Below are 16,042 nucleotides of genomic sequence, written 5' to 3'. Positions count from 1 at the left end.
TAAGAGTTTAGCTTTCATAAACTTCAGAGACAAACTTTACCTTTGAAGATTCTAATACAGGCAAGGGAGTCACAATCTCTCCGATTTCAAAGTCAGAATCTGATGTGTAAAATAGTCTGTGAACTTATTCTAACCTAAAATATTATAGAACACGATACATTTAGCATGAAGTATCAGTTTCAACATTCAAAAGTGATACTGAATTTTAGACTTAAAGGTATAAAAATTTAATTAATATTAATATAAATCAATTTTATTTGCTTCAATTTCTTCTTTTGGCAGGAAAAAAATGTTTTCATTAGAAGGCAACTTCAATTAGAAAAGTAAAAATGAATGAATCAGTTGGGCGAACCGAGAGCCTGTCATACAGAATGACGTAAAATAAAAAGATACTGTATATTACTGCATAAATACGGAATCTAGAAAAATGGTACTGACGAGTCTATTTGCAGGGCAGGAACAGAGACACAGACATGGAGAACGGACCTGTGGACAGAGCGGAGGGCGGGCAGGGTGGGACGAGTCGAGAGAGTAGCACTGACGTGTGCACACGAGCACGTGTAACAGCTAGCGGGGACCGCTGTGCAACCCGAGCTCAGCTCGGGGCTCTGTGACAACCTCCCTCCCCGCGCCGGGTGGGAGGGGGGCGCAGGTGGGAAGGGACACACGCGTATTTATGGCTGATTCACGTTGCTGCATGGCAGAAATCAACACAACATTATAAAGCAATTACCCTTCAATTAAAAATAAAAAATATAAAGGTGACAAGAAAACAGAACTCATTCTACATATGCAAATGTGTTTGTTTCACACTGTGAGGTGTTACAGTTATATACATACTTCATAAAGGTCTGTAGAATCTTCAGATTTCACAACCTCTAGGAGCCCGGCCCCAGCCCTCAACAACAATGACCTCAAAGGAAATCAAACTAATAAACGCTTGTGAGGGAAGCCGGACTGCAGACCACGGCTCTGGAGCCTGACAGCCTGCTTTAGGACGGCAGCCCCACTGTCTTAAGCCGTGGCCGTGGCAGAGGGTGCACGTGTGTGGCCGCTGCAGGTGGCCTGGTCCTGTGCAGCTCTGCTTCCAACGCTGGAGCCGGCATGGTGAGCAGAGCACGGAGCGTCCACTCTCAGGACCAGGTTCCACCCACAGTGTAAGCAGCAAGGTCCAACTAGGCCAAGCTTCTGCTATTAAACCAAAGAAAAGGCCTTGGAATCAAAAAGAGAGGAGCTGTAATAAAATCAAAGGCAGAAAAAACATGAAAGCCAAGAGTTAACCTGGAGCTTCGTCTTCATGTATATCAGAAGGGATCTCTGGAGTCAGCACATGGAGAAGTATAATTGTGAGGAGGGGCTGCAGGCCTGGCCAGTTGCAGTGGAGACCTGGACCTTGCGGCTATCAGAGCTGAGAGACTGCAAAGCACCACCGCAAGATGTGAGCTTGGAAACAGCGCCAATGGTCATCCTTGCTAATTGTGATGTTCTGCTGTTAAGGTTTCTAAGTCTGCAAGTAGGAGTTGTCCCCTCTTTTCCAGTTAAACAGAACTCTCAGCTAGGAAAGCACATATATCCTATTTCCCGCACACACATGTACCAGCATCTCAGTGGAGACACGGCAGCCTGCTCCCCACAGGCGCTCCTGCACCTTGTCCCTGTCGGCCCAGGACTGGGAGGTGGCCCCGCCTGCCCACGCCTCCCCGTGCAGACTGCCCGCACTCCCCAGCAGAGGAGGGAGCAGCGTGCCGCCCTTCGGGCTCTATTCAACGTCAGGGCCTGGCCTCAGGTGGGACAGGTCTCCCTGCCTGGATGAGCATGTCACACTCACATGCCCACTCCATGCTGTGGGCACTAACTGGTCTCCAGCTTCCAGTTACTTCAGACAGAGCTGCAGTGGAGACGCTGTCTGCTGGTGCAGAGACACTTGCTCCCCTCGGGGACATCCTGGGAGGGAGTGGGCCCCCGCCAAGCGCACCGCTGCCTCTGCCAGCCTTCTCCCGGGGAAGGCAGAGCGACCCTGCTTCCCAAACCATGTCAGCAGCAGTCTACATGCCATCTAGGTGGATATGGACCCATCAATGTGTCTAAAAGGAGCACTTGCTCTAGTTTAAAATAAAAAAAAAAAAAAGGATTTCCACACCTATTTTCCTTAGCATAAGATAAAAAAGTCACAGTACAGCACAGAGGAAAAAAGAGAAAAGTCTAAGAATGTACACCAATTTTTCTTTTCACTAACACAACCCAACTGTGCAATACAAGAAGGTGCGTGCCTTTCATTTCCATCACGTCTGAAGTCCCTGAAAGTACCTTTGTGGTTTTATAAAGCCTACCATCATCTCTCCTTCAATACACAAACTTGCTCGGAGTGACATGCACTCCACGTACAATCTCAGGTCCTTATTACTGCAATCACAGGCTGTCACAGCATTTGCAATCAGAAGTGAAAGCAACTGCAAAGCTGAAAACTGCGTTTTCAAATATATCATGCTTGGGAATATACTTTGGTTGTCACTCAAACATTTTGATTACTAGTATGAGATATTAACAGAGAATTGAAGTAAAATGACCCAAAAGAAAACTCATACTCAAGTCCCCTCCTGCACAACATGAAGGCTCTATTCACAGTCTCTTCCACTTGCTCCTGTGGAGGACCCCTGCCCTGCAGCTGTCCCGCTGCCCCACGAGTGGAGGAGACGGGGGGCTGCCGGAGCACCGGCTCATGGAGGAGCCGAGCCACAGGGCAGCCCGGCTTCTGTCAGCCACACATCCTCGGCTTCAGGGAGGGAGGCCAGCCTGAAAATTTCCTTTCTGTCGTGGGCTTCCAGGAAATTCTCGAGACGCTGCTTTAAAACACACACTCACAAGTTTTCCACCAGAATGTGCAGAATAAAGGGCCATCCAAATGGCTAACTGTTAAGCTATACTCAGAATAGCCAGGGGTTGGCTTTCTTGGCTCATTATTAAGAGAAGACGGTCACGAAAGTTCACCTGGTGTTGGGAGAGACACAGAGAGCTGGCATTTCTGGTCTGGCTGTGACAGGTCAGAGGAGGTGAAACATCCAAAGATCATGCCGTGGTTTGGTGTTCTCACAAGATCTGGCAGGTGTGCATGCTCTTCTGGAACCAGTGAACTTGGCAGTTTCCGAGTGTGCAGTACACTCAGGTAACGACACTCCCCAGGTGCATAAGACTCCGGGCCAGGTTGCAAAGGCTGGTCTTGCAGAGGAGGAAGGGCCGGAAATGCCTAGCGAGGGTGAAAAGGCGTCCCCGAGCACGCCCCGCGAGAGACCTGAGCGGGTGGGAGTGTTGAAGCTAAGCGTAGCAGAGGCTCGGGGCCGTTCTCCCCCAGCCCACGGTGGGGAAGGTTCACGGATGCACAACTTAAATGACACTACACATCCTGGGGTTCACAGCAAACCCTCCGAACAGTCACCGCTGTTTCAGCACAGAGAAGAGCAGCTCTGCCTAGAAGACAGCAACTGGGGGCCCTGACTGACCCACCCCATTCCAGAAACCAAAGGGAAATGTGAAGTTCAAAACAGAAAGTTTAGGAAGGTAGGTAAGAGAACTTCCACGCAGGCAGTGGAAGTGAATATGGAAGTATGAAAAAAGTTCTGTCCTTAACATCTCTCTACCCTTTCTACACTGAGTCTTCAGACCTGTCTACCCATGGCTGTTCTGTAATTTCTCCTACTCCCTTTGAAATCAAAACTCCTGCACCATGGTTGGAGGTAAGCTGTCTTGGGAGGCGGAAGTGGTGTGTTGACAAGGCTCACTAGTCCTGGGGGAGGGGTAACAACTACATAATGTCATTAACAATGATTGTCAGTAAAGAGAGGAGACCATGTGCACACACACAGACACACACGCACCTGTGCGCCTCGGGTATCTGCCCTGAGCACAAAGATGCTTCCTGGGTTTCCGTTAGACACAGTCTATCCTCAGTTTTGACTACTGTGACTTCAGTCCTTTAGAGTCTGTTAACCGCTAATTTATTAAAACACTTTTGACGGTGACCTAATTTGTTAAGAAGTCAAAATACAACAACTGGAATCATCTGAACCTCACCCTTCCCATTGTGGTGCATGTTTTAAACAACTGGGAAAGTGAGCATTTGCCACCGTTTTCAGGTGAAAGCAACAATTTGGAGCTATCTTCTTACCATGCCCCTCAGGCACCCCATGCCCCCAAATCCAGGGGCACTCCAGCACTCCGAGGGAACCCACACCCGACGCTGGGCATGGGGACCAGTGCTGTGCAGCGCCAGGAGGACAGAGGCACGCCCGGTTCTGAGGAGGAATCCGAGTGCAGACAGTGTGGCTCCAACAGCCAGGCCAGACTTGCTCAATGACGGGCCAGTGCCTCCTGGGCCAAGCCGCGGTGTCCGCCCCGTGGACGCGTGGGGTGCCTGCCTGCTCGTGGGCTGGGCTTGTGGACAAATGGAGGGGCCAGCGCCGCTGTCGGCTTAGCATGCTGGGCCACGGCCTCCACCAGCCTCCAGGTCGTGCACTGAGCTGGAGACCAGAGCTGGGGCAGACCCTTGGGCGCCCTTTCAAACTCCTCACCCAGAACCATCTGCAGACAAACACCTGTGAGTTCGGAATGAGCACTAAGCTCACAGCAGCCAAGGTCACCAGAGATAACAATTAGCTGGGAAGCAGAAAGGAGCGTACCAACGGCAGGATGTGCACGAGGTCCCCCCGCTATCTCCCATGGCGCACACAAGTTTTAGAAAAAGACTCTTGGTCATAATTAGACAAAATCAGGTGAAGTGAGTGAAAAAACCTCGGATACTGTTCACAGGACCTAGAAACGGAAGTTCTGCAGACTCACAATTACGAGATGTCCACACAGTTTCCCGAACACCAGAGGGGACACAGCCTGGCAGGACCATGTGGTTAAGGCAAAGGCCAGCTGATGTGACTGAACAGAAGCGATGGTGCTGCTGAGACGTAAGAAACCAAAGGGAACGCAGTGCTTGTCCAATCGTGCAGGACTTCTGGGTGTGGTTTAACGAGAGCAAAAGGGATTACAAAAGGCAAGGGGGGGAATCTAGGGAGGACAGACACATACGTGGAAAGAATAAGACAAATTTGACAGAGGGAAGTTTTTCCGTATTTCATATCATTTCATACCCGACTGATGGCCGGCTGCACATCTGAGGAGAGAAGGGACTCAGTGGGTGTGGCCCCTGGACACAGAGAGCAGGCAGGCCTGGAGCCCCTGTGGAAAGACTCCCAGCCAGAGAGGGAACAGTTTGATTACTATGATAATGAATTGACACTCAATTAAATATGCTCAAGCTGAGTTAGAAAAATATGCTCAAGCCATGATAATTAGAAAACATCTTCATTACCTTTTAAATAAAAATGGTGAGGGAACCAACTCATTCTGAAAACTAGAGAGTAAAATCAAGTTTTATCCTGCCTTTCCTGTATGAACTGGACTTCAGAATAACCAAATCGTTGATGAAATTTTTTATTTTTTAATTTCATTCTCCAGTTACCAATCATTAGTTTGCAACCTCTAAGGAAATAAGGCCAATACTTTGGCCACCTGACGAGAAGAGACGACTCATTGGAAAAGACCCTGATGCTGGGAAAGACTGAAGGCAGGAGGAGAAGGGGATAACAGAGGATGAAATGGTTGGATAGCATCACCGACTCAATGGACATGAGCTTGAGCAAACTCCAGGAGATTGTGAAGGACAGGGAAGCCTGGTGTGCCGCAGTCCATGGGGTGGCAAAGAGTCGGACACAACTTAGCGACTGAACAACAACTAGGAGATAAAAGATCATGGCAACAATTACCAATGGTGCTAAAACTACTGATGAAAAGCTTGACAGTTTTAAAGGGTGGAGCGAGCTGATAACACTTGAATCCAGTTTTCAATCTCAACATCACAAAGAGGGGAACAATCAAACATTACGGACGTCCTGGTGACAAAATCCAAATTAAAATCAAGCCTGAAACTGATAAAGCTTCATTAATCATAAGTTCGGAAACACAAGGGGCAGAGAAACATGGCAGATTACACAAGGAGGAAACAATATGAAAACTCCAGAAAATGAGAGTATCTATAGAACCGTCTGATTTATTCAACAAATAAGCTGAAGAGAGGGCCATCAGTCAGTTCAATCACTCAGTCGTGTCCGACTCTTTGCGACCCCATGGACTGCAGCACGCCAGGCTTCCCTGTCCATCACTAACTCACAGAGCTTGCTCAAACTCACGTCCATCAAGTTGGTGATGCCATCTGATCATCTCAACCTCTGTGTCACCCCCTTTTCTTCCTGCCTTCAATCTTTCCCAGCATCAGGGTATTTTCCAGCGAGTCAGTTCTTTGAATCAGGTAGCCAAAGTATTAAGAGTTTCAGCTTCAGCATCAGTCCTTCCAATGACTATTCAGGACTGATTTCCTTTAGGATTGAAAAGGCCCTAGAGAAGGGAAAAATTACTTCAGAGACACGCGAGTAAAAGCAACCCATGGACCCTGACATGAGCCCTGATCTGACCGAACTGTCTAAACAACATTTATGAAAATTCTGGACACTGACTGTGTTCTGGAGTCTAAGCTCAGACTGCTTGCTGCAAAACAGGCCAGTAACTGAGAGGTGAGCTGTCAGGACAAGGAACACAGCTGAATTCAGAAAGCTGGCAAACGAGAGGAGGGTGGGCTCGTGCCCCAAAGAGCCTTCTTGCCTGAGTCAGGACTCAGGCTCCTTCTACACTGAAAACGGAGAGGGCAAAGCCAAACACGTCCCTGTTTCCGTGAGCCTCCAGAGGGCATGAGTGAATTCCTCCCTGCAGCCATTCACAGGGGGCCTGGTCAGGAGGCTTTCTGTGAGCTAAACCAAAGCATTTTACTAGCTCGATGCTCATGACCCAAGAGGCAAAATTCCCAGAGATGAGCCACGTACAATCTAAGCTTACAGGCACCATCCCTTTAGTGATTAATCTATAACAGAATACAAAAGGTTCTTTCCTATTGCAATTGGATATTTGATAAAATTAATGGATTGTTACACTTTTTTCCAGATCTGGTAATAGCATTGGGGCTGTGTTTTCAAAGACATCATCCTTATCTGATCCGTGTGTGGATGAAATGACCCTTCATCCAGAGAGGGCAGGGGACTGGCCGTGAGCTCAGGGCTGCTGAAGCCGCCACGAAGTCAGCTCCGCGCTTCCCTGTTCTGCTGTGATCAACCTCTAGGAATGTCCAAAATAAGTTCAAACAATGACCTTTTGCACAACAGCACATTAATTCACCCTGGTGCCAAACAGCTATCAGTTTAAGACACAATAAAATAAATACTTCAACAGATAATACATGCAATGATGAAAGTATGTAGGCCATAGGTCATCTTAAGGTTAATACATTTCATATTGAATACCATCAGAGCCAACACTTAGCTTTACTGAAAATGCTTGGCAGACACTCTGCAACCAAATGTCCAAAGCACTGTACAGTTTTACAGCACTGACAGTGATGCAGTAAACTGCTTATAAAAAAGGAAAAATGGCTGGGAAAAAAGTAAAGTTAAATAATGAAAGTGCGATTTAAAAAAAGAGGACTGACTAGGGTCATCCTCCTTTGAAAAATGTAAAACTGCCTTTCTCCTATAAATAGATGAAATATAAATTTATTAAAATCTTCCTGACAGTATTTTTGAAATGAAATTAGGAAAAACAGGTCAAGAAATTGATAAAACTACTCTGAGTTCAGCACCAGGAAAGACCACTGAGTTGGATGTCTCTTCAAAGGTGGAATTCACTTGACTGGGATCTCTTTCAGTTAAAAGCAGAATCAGTAAGGTGGCAGACTGGTCTGTGAGTAGGGCACAGGAAACCTGTGGAGGATGATCAAGAGAACAGCAGGTCACCAGGCATTACCACTTGGGTTCCACGTTAAGAGACAAGAACAGATGTGCACAGGGTCTAACAAATAGCACCAGGAATGTGATGCTCATAAAGGCGCCCTCAGAATTCTGCAAGGCTCGGTCTTCAGAATAAATCTGGAAAGGTGAAATGACACTCAGAGACCTTTGGGTTACACCTATTTTGTAATAATCTAATTACTTCTAAATGAATAGTTCACATGGTGTTTTTGGTAACAGTTTTCTTATTTAATCACCCAAAATTCTCTTCTTCAACATTAACTGAATTAAAGGATAATTCAATCTGATATTCTGTTGAAAATACCTACTAGGGTAAAAACCAAACTTCAAATTGGTATTTTACTTGGTGTGTTTTCCCTGTCATCTCCGGCCCGAGTAATTTATGCCAAGGTGTTTCTCACTAATCAACCACCTGGTGGAGGAAATGTACTGGGGACGGCTTTCTCCACACTGGCACCCAGGAGGGCCACGGCACAGAGATGGAGACGGAGGAGGGAGGGCTGGAGACAGTGGGGAGGGGCCGGAGGGGAGGGAGAGGTGGTGGGAGTGGCGGGGGAAGCCACTGTTGAGTCCCTGTCTAGTTCCACACATGCTGTGAACTGACCCTTGAATGGCCGGCTCGGGTATTTTATAAAAAACAGAACTAATATTTGGATGCTGAAATAACTCCTCATCTTTATTAATGGGACAAAACAAACTTTTTATTTGCTCAACTCAGCTCTTATCTTTTGCCTGCACACCTGGAGCCAGCCCTGGCTGTAGACTGGGTTTAAGGAGAATGGTGTCTCCCGGCACTGCTGGGTTCCGAGTGGGGCTTCCCTGCGGGAGGGAGGAGAGCCTTCGTCCACCTCTGGGGGGATGGCAGCGCACGGGCTCTGTGCCCATCTCCTCTCCCCGCCCGGCCTGTGGGAGGCGGCGAGAGGGCAGAGCAGCTACTTGCAGGAGGAGCTGGTGAGAGCTGGGCTTGCTCGGACCCTGCAGCCCCCGCTTTCCCGCAGCCCCCGCTTCCCCGCCTGCTGGCGCCTGTGTCTTTTCCTGCGATTGGTGTGAGATTGGGAGAGAGGACTGTCCTTCACCAGTTCCCGGGGCCCAGAGATTCTAATGGTGTTTCCTGCCTTTCCTTCGTGCAGGCTGAGGCAGCAATGGATGAGAGTCCCTCCGACGTGGGACACGACCACTCCTCTCTTAGGAGGATCCAAGGAGCTGTCCTCACACTTGGTAAACCTCCCCACACGCTCCAGGAAAGCATTCTCCCTAGGGGTGTGCACAGTTTGACAAGGAGTGAGATGGGTGCTTCCATGGCGGTGCTGATTTGATGAGACAAATGGCAGACAGCCTGCCCACCACCCCAGTGTTCTTCACTTGAGGTAAGTGCAATTAGCTCACTGGAATACAAGGGTCTGGTTAAATCACAAAAGAGTATAAGAAAAGTGTTGAGGAAAAAAAGAGACATACAACAGGCAATCAAGATACTCTTCACATGGCAGTGGAAATGCATTTACAGGCAGGAACAGGCGATCAGCCAGGATGAAGAGCGCGACTGCAGACTGGTCTCAGCCTTCGCACGCCGGATCCACAGTGACTGAGGGAATCACACTGCATCCCACACGAGCCGGCTGCCCTCCCCATGCACCCGGCCCCCCACACTCACAGCACCCACCACACAGATGTCTTCCCTCCCCCGATACTTCCAACGACTACAGTTAACAGGAAAGCATTTTGAGGCAAAAATCAGTCAAGTACTTATTAAAAAATGGTTGATTTTAAATTAATCTTTTACCTTTACGAGTATGTGTAAACATACATGTTCTAGATAGAAAACAAATATTTAAGTGAAAATTTAAAGAAAGATTACTTTTTTTGTTTAGTACGTTTTTAAGATTTAAACTTTCAAGTGTACTTGTAAATGAGATTATTTTTAACTGAGCTAAAACTTATCAAATGCAAATACTCAGAGCCCTTAATAACTGAGGATAACAGAAAAATGACACAATCAGTTAAGTGACTCAGAACTAACCAGAATAATCTTTCCTGATATATATATACATAAAATTAAAGAGGTGATCAACCGGATTTTTTAAAAAAATTACTACAGTGTCAGAAACTATATTTTTTTAAAATTTATTTCTAACTACAGCAATACACAGGTAGCTATATGATTTGCAAAATTCAGCTCTGAAATGAAAAATGAAATTGGAGATGAAAATTCTAAAGATAATACTAAGGTAACTGAAATTCTTTTGGAGGACTAAAGTCAAACTACTATGGCTGCTCAGCTAGGTCTCAAAACTTCAGTCAACTTTAAAGAAACGAAAAGTTGCTCTATGACTATAAGAGACTGAGGTTCAGCTGGGGATCCAGTCAAAACCACACTGAGAACAGAACTAGATACAGCTTAGAAAAGTGAAACCGACATCGACAATTTCTAAGAGGTTTTGGCACCAGAGGAATGGCGCGTGAATGGCGGACGGGGCAGTGGTGTGTGCACATGCCGAGGAGAGGATGCTAACCTGAAAGAAAGCACCACGGGCCTCCATGCCACACAGCCAGCAGCACCTCAATTTGCACAAAAAGCTCCCCGGGTAACCATGACGTCACTCTGCATCCATCATCACTCACACTGTGGGCTGGGAAGACGCGAGGGGCAGAGAAGGACCCCAGACCTGGACACTGAGTCAGGCCACGCCTGGCAGCAGGGAAGACCCAAAGAGCCTGGTGATGCCCACCCCACCCCCTTGCCCTCCTGAGTCCTCACAAGGACTGAGCAAGATGCACCTCAACTGTCCCTGAATAGCAGGTTATGTTGTGCACAGAGATGCCATGCAGAAACGCGCTCACATCAGGTATCCCTGACACTCATGTTTAAATCAAATGCAATTACTTATGACTGAGGGATTGCACATAGCTTCCACAGGGCACAAGCGCTAAAATGCTCACCTCAATTAAACAAATGCCAACATTCACTGTGTACTATTTGTTAAAAAGTGAACAAGATTAATGGAAACTAGAACATCACACGATTTACTTTCCTATCAAAAAACAACAGAGAAAAATCACTGCCGAAGCACAGAGCAAATACTCGAAAGATAAACTAAGGCATGACACACGTTTGCTGAGACTTGAGAACTATGAATTCCCACTGCACGACTGGAGCTTGGTGGACAGGTGGGGCCTGGGAACCAGGAGAGGCCCTGGCCGCCTGGAGGCGGCGTGGGAGGAACCAGGAGCAGGATGAGCAGGAGCCGTGCCCATGAGCGAAGGGGCATCTCTCCCAGGGGTGGGACCAGCCTGGGAGCATCCCACAGACCACCAAGGCCAGCACGTGCGTGGACCCCAGGATGGCTGGAGACGTGAGAAAGACACGAGAGGACACAGGGGCCTCAGGCGGAATCTCTGAGGCACCGCCCAGACAGCTATTTCATGCCAGACTGTAAAGTGGAACCTGTCGGGCTGTGAGTAGTCAGAGTGACAGGAGCTCAAGGGGTTCTGAGCCTGATGTCCTGGCCACCTCTTCCCCACCCTCCGGAGGGAATGAGGATTTGTCTTAAGACAGCTGAAATTTAGGAAATTGTAATAAGTTGGCTTAAAGCTCAACATTCAGAAAACAAACATCATGGCATCCAGTCCCATCACTTCATGGCAAATCGATGGGGAAACAGTGGAAACCGTGGCTGACTTTGTATTTCTGGGCTCCAAAATCACTGCAGATGGTGTCTGCAGCCATGAAATTAAAAGACGCTTACTCTTTGGAAGGAAAGTTATGACCAACCTACACAGCATATTAAAAAGCAGAGACATTACTTTGCCAACAAAGGTCCATCTAGTCAAGGCTATGGTTTTTCCAGTGGTCATGTATGGATCTGAGAGTTGGACTATAAAGAAAGCCGAGTGCTGAAGAATTGATGCTTTTGATCTGTGGTGTTGGAGAAGACTCTTGAGAGTCCCTTGGACTGCAAGGAGATCCAACCAGTCCATCCTAGAGGAGATCAGTCCTGGGTATTCATTGGAAGGACTGATGCTGAAGCTGAAACTCCGGTACTTTGGCCACCTGATGCGGAGAGCTGACTCATTTGAAAAGACCCTGATGCTGGGAAAGATTGAGGGCAGGAGAAGAAGGGGACGACAGAGGATGAGATGGTTGGATGACATCACCGACTTGATGGACATGAGTCTGAGTAAACTCCAGGAGTTGGTGAAGGACAGGGAAGCCTGGCGTGCTGTGGTTCATGGGGTCGCAAAGTGTCGGACACGACTGGGCGACTGAACTGAACTGAGTAAGTATTAAGAGCTAAGTATACATGAGGCACATGCATTACAGGCACACAAATGACTGAAACCGCAAGGAGTTAAAGCACTTGGAGTGCGCATGAGTGTGCATGTGCACAGGTGTGCAGGGCCTGCTGCGCAACAAGTCCTTCATTTGTGAACCAGGGATTGGTTACCTGTTGGTACAAGCGTTCGGTACAGCAGGGCCCAAATCATTTGTTTGTGAATGTGCAAACTCCCAATAAACCTTCATGGTGGCACATGTCACCTGAACTGGTAAGGATCTTGATATCTCTCCTAATCTAATTTCACCCATTTCCCTGCCGCAATCGCTACTGGGATGTAACATGAACTGTGGCATATGCCACTATATTACCTTCCTAAAGCTCCCAAATGTTGAAATTCCCAAAGTCACCTAGCCCAAGAGTTTTGAAAAAGACTGCAGATCGAAAGCTCCAGAGGCTGTTTGCAGACCGCCTTGAGACCAGTGATCCACCCAGGGAGTTAGGTTTGCTCATGCGAAGTCAGGAACTCAGCTTACACAGAAGGTGCATGTCATCAATGGCCCTGGATAACTGATCACTACCCCTGAGCTCATGGACTGGGCTGTAAGACGCTCCACCAACGTAAAGGGCAGTGCTGGGAACTAATGGACAGGATACTCCCTCGTAGATAATTATCTTGCACATAAAACACATGTAATTCCCATAGGTTCCATCTAAAACACCACGCCTACCCTCCAGTGGCCATATCACATATGCAGAGTAGACGGCTGGAGTCTTGACACTTGAGCAGATGCCTGAGGACAAAGGACTCATGACCATATGGCAAAGGGAGGACCCTGAAGGGAGGATGTGGGAAGTCTTCCCTGTGTGCTGTGGGCAGCTGGCGAGGCCATGGGGTAGAGTGTAGGGTCAGTACTGACCACGTTGCAGATTTTACTGTAAGACACTACAAAAATTTTAAGCAAGTTTCTGACAGGATCTGACATACTGTAAAAGGATGTATTTGGGATGTGAGCTGTCATCCAGTCTGGACACAGAAAAGAATGTATACCTGAACGAACCTAATTCCCAGGGTGGATCACTGGTCTCAAGGTCATCTGAACAGCCACTGGAACTTTTGATCTGCAGTCTTTTTCAAAACTCTTAGGCTAGGTGACTTTGGGAATTTCAACATTTGGGAGCTTTAGGAAGGTAATATAGGAAGGAGCATTTAGGAAGGCAATGAATGGCCTTACGGGAGAAAGATCAACTATGATCAGCTTTAGGCAGGAGGCTCAAACGTCTATAATGATGGATGGAGACTTCAAGAATTAAATACCTACAATAACATAAACATTACCAACTTAATGATTCTGACTCTCAGCTTATCCTTCTGGCATCATTGTATCATTACCCTTAATATGAACAACTTGATGCTTTCAAATTGTGGTGCTGGAGAAGACTCTTGAGAGTCCCTTGGATGGCAAGGAGATCAAACCAGTCAGTCCTAAAGGAAATCAACCCTGAATATTCATTGGAAGGACTGACATTGAAGCTGAAGCTTCCATACTCTGGCCACCTGATGCAAAGAGCCGACTCACTGGAAAAGACCCTGATGCTAGGAAAGACTGAGGGCAAGAAGAGAAGATGGCGACAGAGGATGAGATGGTTGGATGGCATCACCAACTCAATGGACATGAGTCTGAGCAAACTCTAGAAGACAGTGAGGTACAGGAAACCTGGCGTGCTACAGTCCATGGAGTTGCAAAGAGTCTGACATGACTTAGTGACTGAACAACAATATGAACAGTAACAATAAAAAAAAACATATTTAAAGAGTAAATGATGCTATCACCATCTAATAAAAGCATCACACAACAAAAAATGACAGGATATCACAACAAATTGTTGAACGAATAAAGGTAACACAACTTTCCAGCAGATCACGGGTGCAGGCACACGCGCCCCAAAGACCTGGTATCTAATAAGAACAGAACCATGTTCACACCAGGCAACACCAACATGTTAGTAGGTGGCCTGGCTTTATGTATTCCATGGTACTTCATACAAAGAAAGAAGTATCTGATCAATCAAAAATGTATTTCTTTCAATGAGCAAGTTATTTCTAAAACATACAATACCAAGTGATCTAAGTGACATTTATTTGACGTCACACGATAATATTGGAATTGTCTGCCATCTTTCCACAGTTGAGTTTTCTCTGCTAAATGATGATGATCTTACTCCCATACCTTCTCCTTGGATGTTTCACCTCTCTGACAACCATAACTGGGTCTTCCATAGAAGCGACCAAATGTCTTAAGTAAATTTTTTGATGAAGGTCGTAAGGTCATTGCATAAAACTGCACTCAGTCTACTGCTTCTATGCAGGTAAGAAGCACCCCAGGAAGCAAGTGTGCGTTACTGAGATGATCACACACTCTGAGGTGTAATTAATTATCCTCTGGAATTTACGGTTATCTCTAAGCCATTTTAAGCACTAATAATTAAAAGTCTCCTAATCTCCAAACTATCAAAAAGTGCGTTTAAGCTAATAAAGATTTAAAAATCAAGCCAATCTCTTAGTTAAATATGAAAAGAATGGGAACAAAAAGAAAAGCATCTTAAGCATGTATCAAGAAAAGCAAATCCATATTCATGTCTCAGGATGCATGGACCTGGAGACCAGTAATCTGAAACCACCCACCTGTCGGGGGCAGGCAGTCCCTCCAGTCGAAGTAGCCAGCGTAAATGCCAGGTTCCAAGGAGCCCACGATGGGGTCTGCCTTCAGCTCAATGTAGCTTTCAAACAGCCTCTGGTCCAGATCTTTGAGTGAGGCCATGCTCACCTGTGAGCACAGCGGGAGCAGACCAGTGAGACCGTGCTCGCTCAAGCGCACAAGCGGGAGCACGCACAAGCGGGAGCACACACGGGCGTCTACTTGCGGGTGAAGAAACGACAGGACAGAACAGTGTAAGTAAACGCTGAGCAGATTTGAACATTACTTACTGGCTTTCCCACAAAAAGGCGTGACTTTTACTTCACCGCTGCTAATAAAGAGCACTCTAGCACGGCAGGTGCCCTGCTTCCCCACTGTCTACACAGGGCTCTGAAGCTCACTCAAAACAGTTACAGAAACATAAAATCATTGTTTTATTTTAATGTCTCCAACTTAAATTTTCTAATTTACTATTGAAAAAATTTTTTGGTAAGAATACTTTGTAAAAATTAGAACTTCTGAGAAAAAAAAAAATTACAGAAAAAAAGCCCTGTTATTTTCATTTCAAAGATGGCAGAAAGAGCACTTTTAACTGAGCCAGCGCTATAGAAATAAACTCATCAAACTATACTCAGAACCACTACAGGGAATGGTGGGCAGCAGGGTGTGTGTGTGTGTGTGTGTGTGTGTGTGTGTGTGTGTGTGTGTGTGTGTGTGTGTGTGTGTGTGTGTGTGTGTGCGCGCGCGCGCGCGCAAACTGCTGGGTAAGACAGGCTCAAGGAAGGACTGTACAAGGTTCTAAGACGAGGAACAGAGCCACTATTTTGTAGTTGTATTAAAAAAAACAACAAAATTTTAACTAGAATAAATAAAAACAGCAAAAAAATTATATACAATTAAGCTAAAAATAATCAAATATGTAAAACACATTGCCTATGGTTCAAGTGACTCAAAAATCTTTAAAACTGCTTGCTGTAAACGAGCTTCCCTGGACTTAAAAAAAAAAAAAACCTGTCCTTTCTCCACCTCCATGCTGAAATATTGGAAAGAGATTTACAGGTGTCACAGAAAACCTCACTCAAGAACTGAATGCCACACAACTAAAAGACTCCACATGCCACAACTAAGACGTGGCTCGGCCAAATAAGCAACACATAAATAAAAATAAATATAC

At 46.4% G+C, this 16,042-nt stretch overlaps 1 protein-coding gene across 2 annotated transcripts in view; it reads right to left on the bottom strand.

Moving 5' to 3' along the window:
• Positions 1–16,042, bottom strand: part of EXOC2 (exocyst complex component 2) — a 118,132-nt gene that overhangs the window by 17,113 nt on the left and 84,977 nt on the right. Inside the window, exon 23 of one of the 2 annotated variants that reach the window (XM_061147751.1) lies at positions 14,856–14,997. The exons of the other annotated variant lie outside the window; for it this stretch is intronic. Within the exon in view, the coding sequence (XP_061003734.1) occupies positions 14,856–14,997 (142 nt within the window). The remainder of the gene's footprint in view (positions 1–14,855; positions 14,998–16,042) is intronic. 2 annotated transcript variants of the gene reach the window in all.

Source organism: Dama dama, chromosome 7, assembly GCF_033118175.1.
Source record: "Dama dama isolate Ldn47 chromosome 7, ASM3311817v1, whole genome shotgun sequence".
Classification (NCBI taxonomy): domain Eukaryota; kingdom Metazoa; phylum Chordata; class Mammalia; order Artiodactyla; family Cervidae; genus Dama; species Dama dama.
This window is presented reverse-complemented; position numbering and strand designations above follow the sequence as displayed.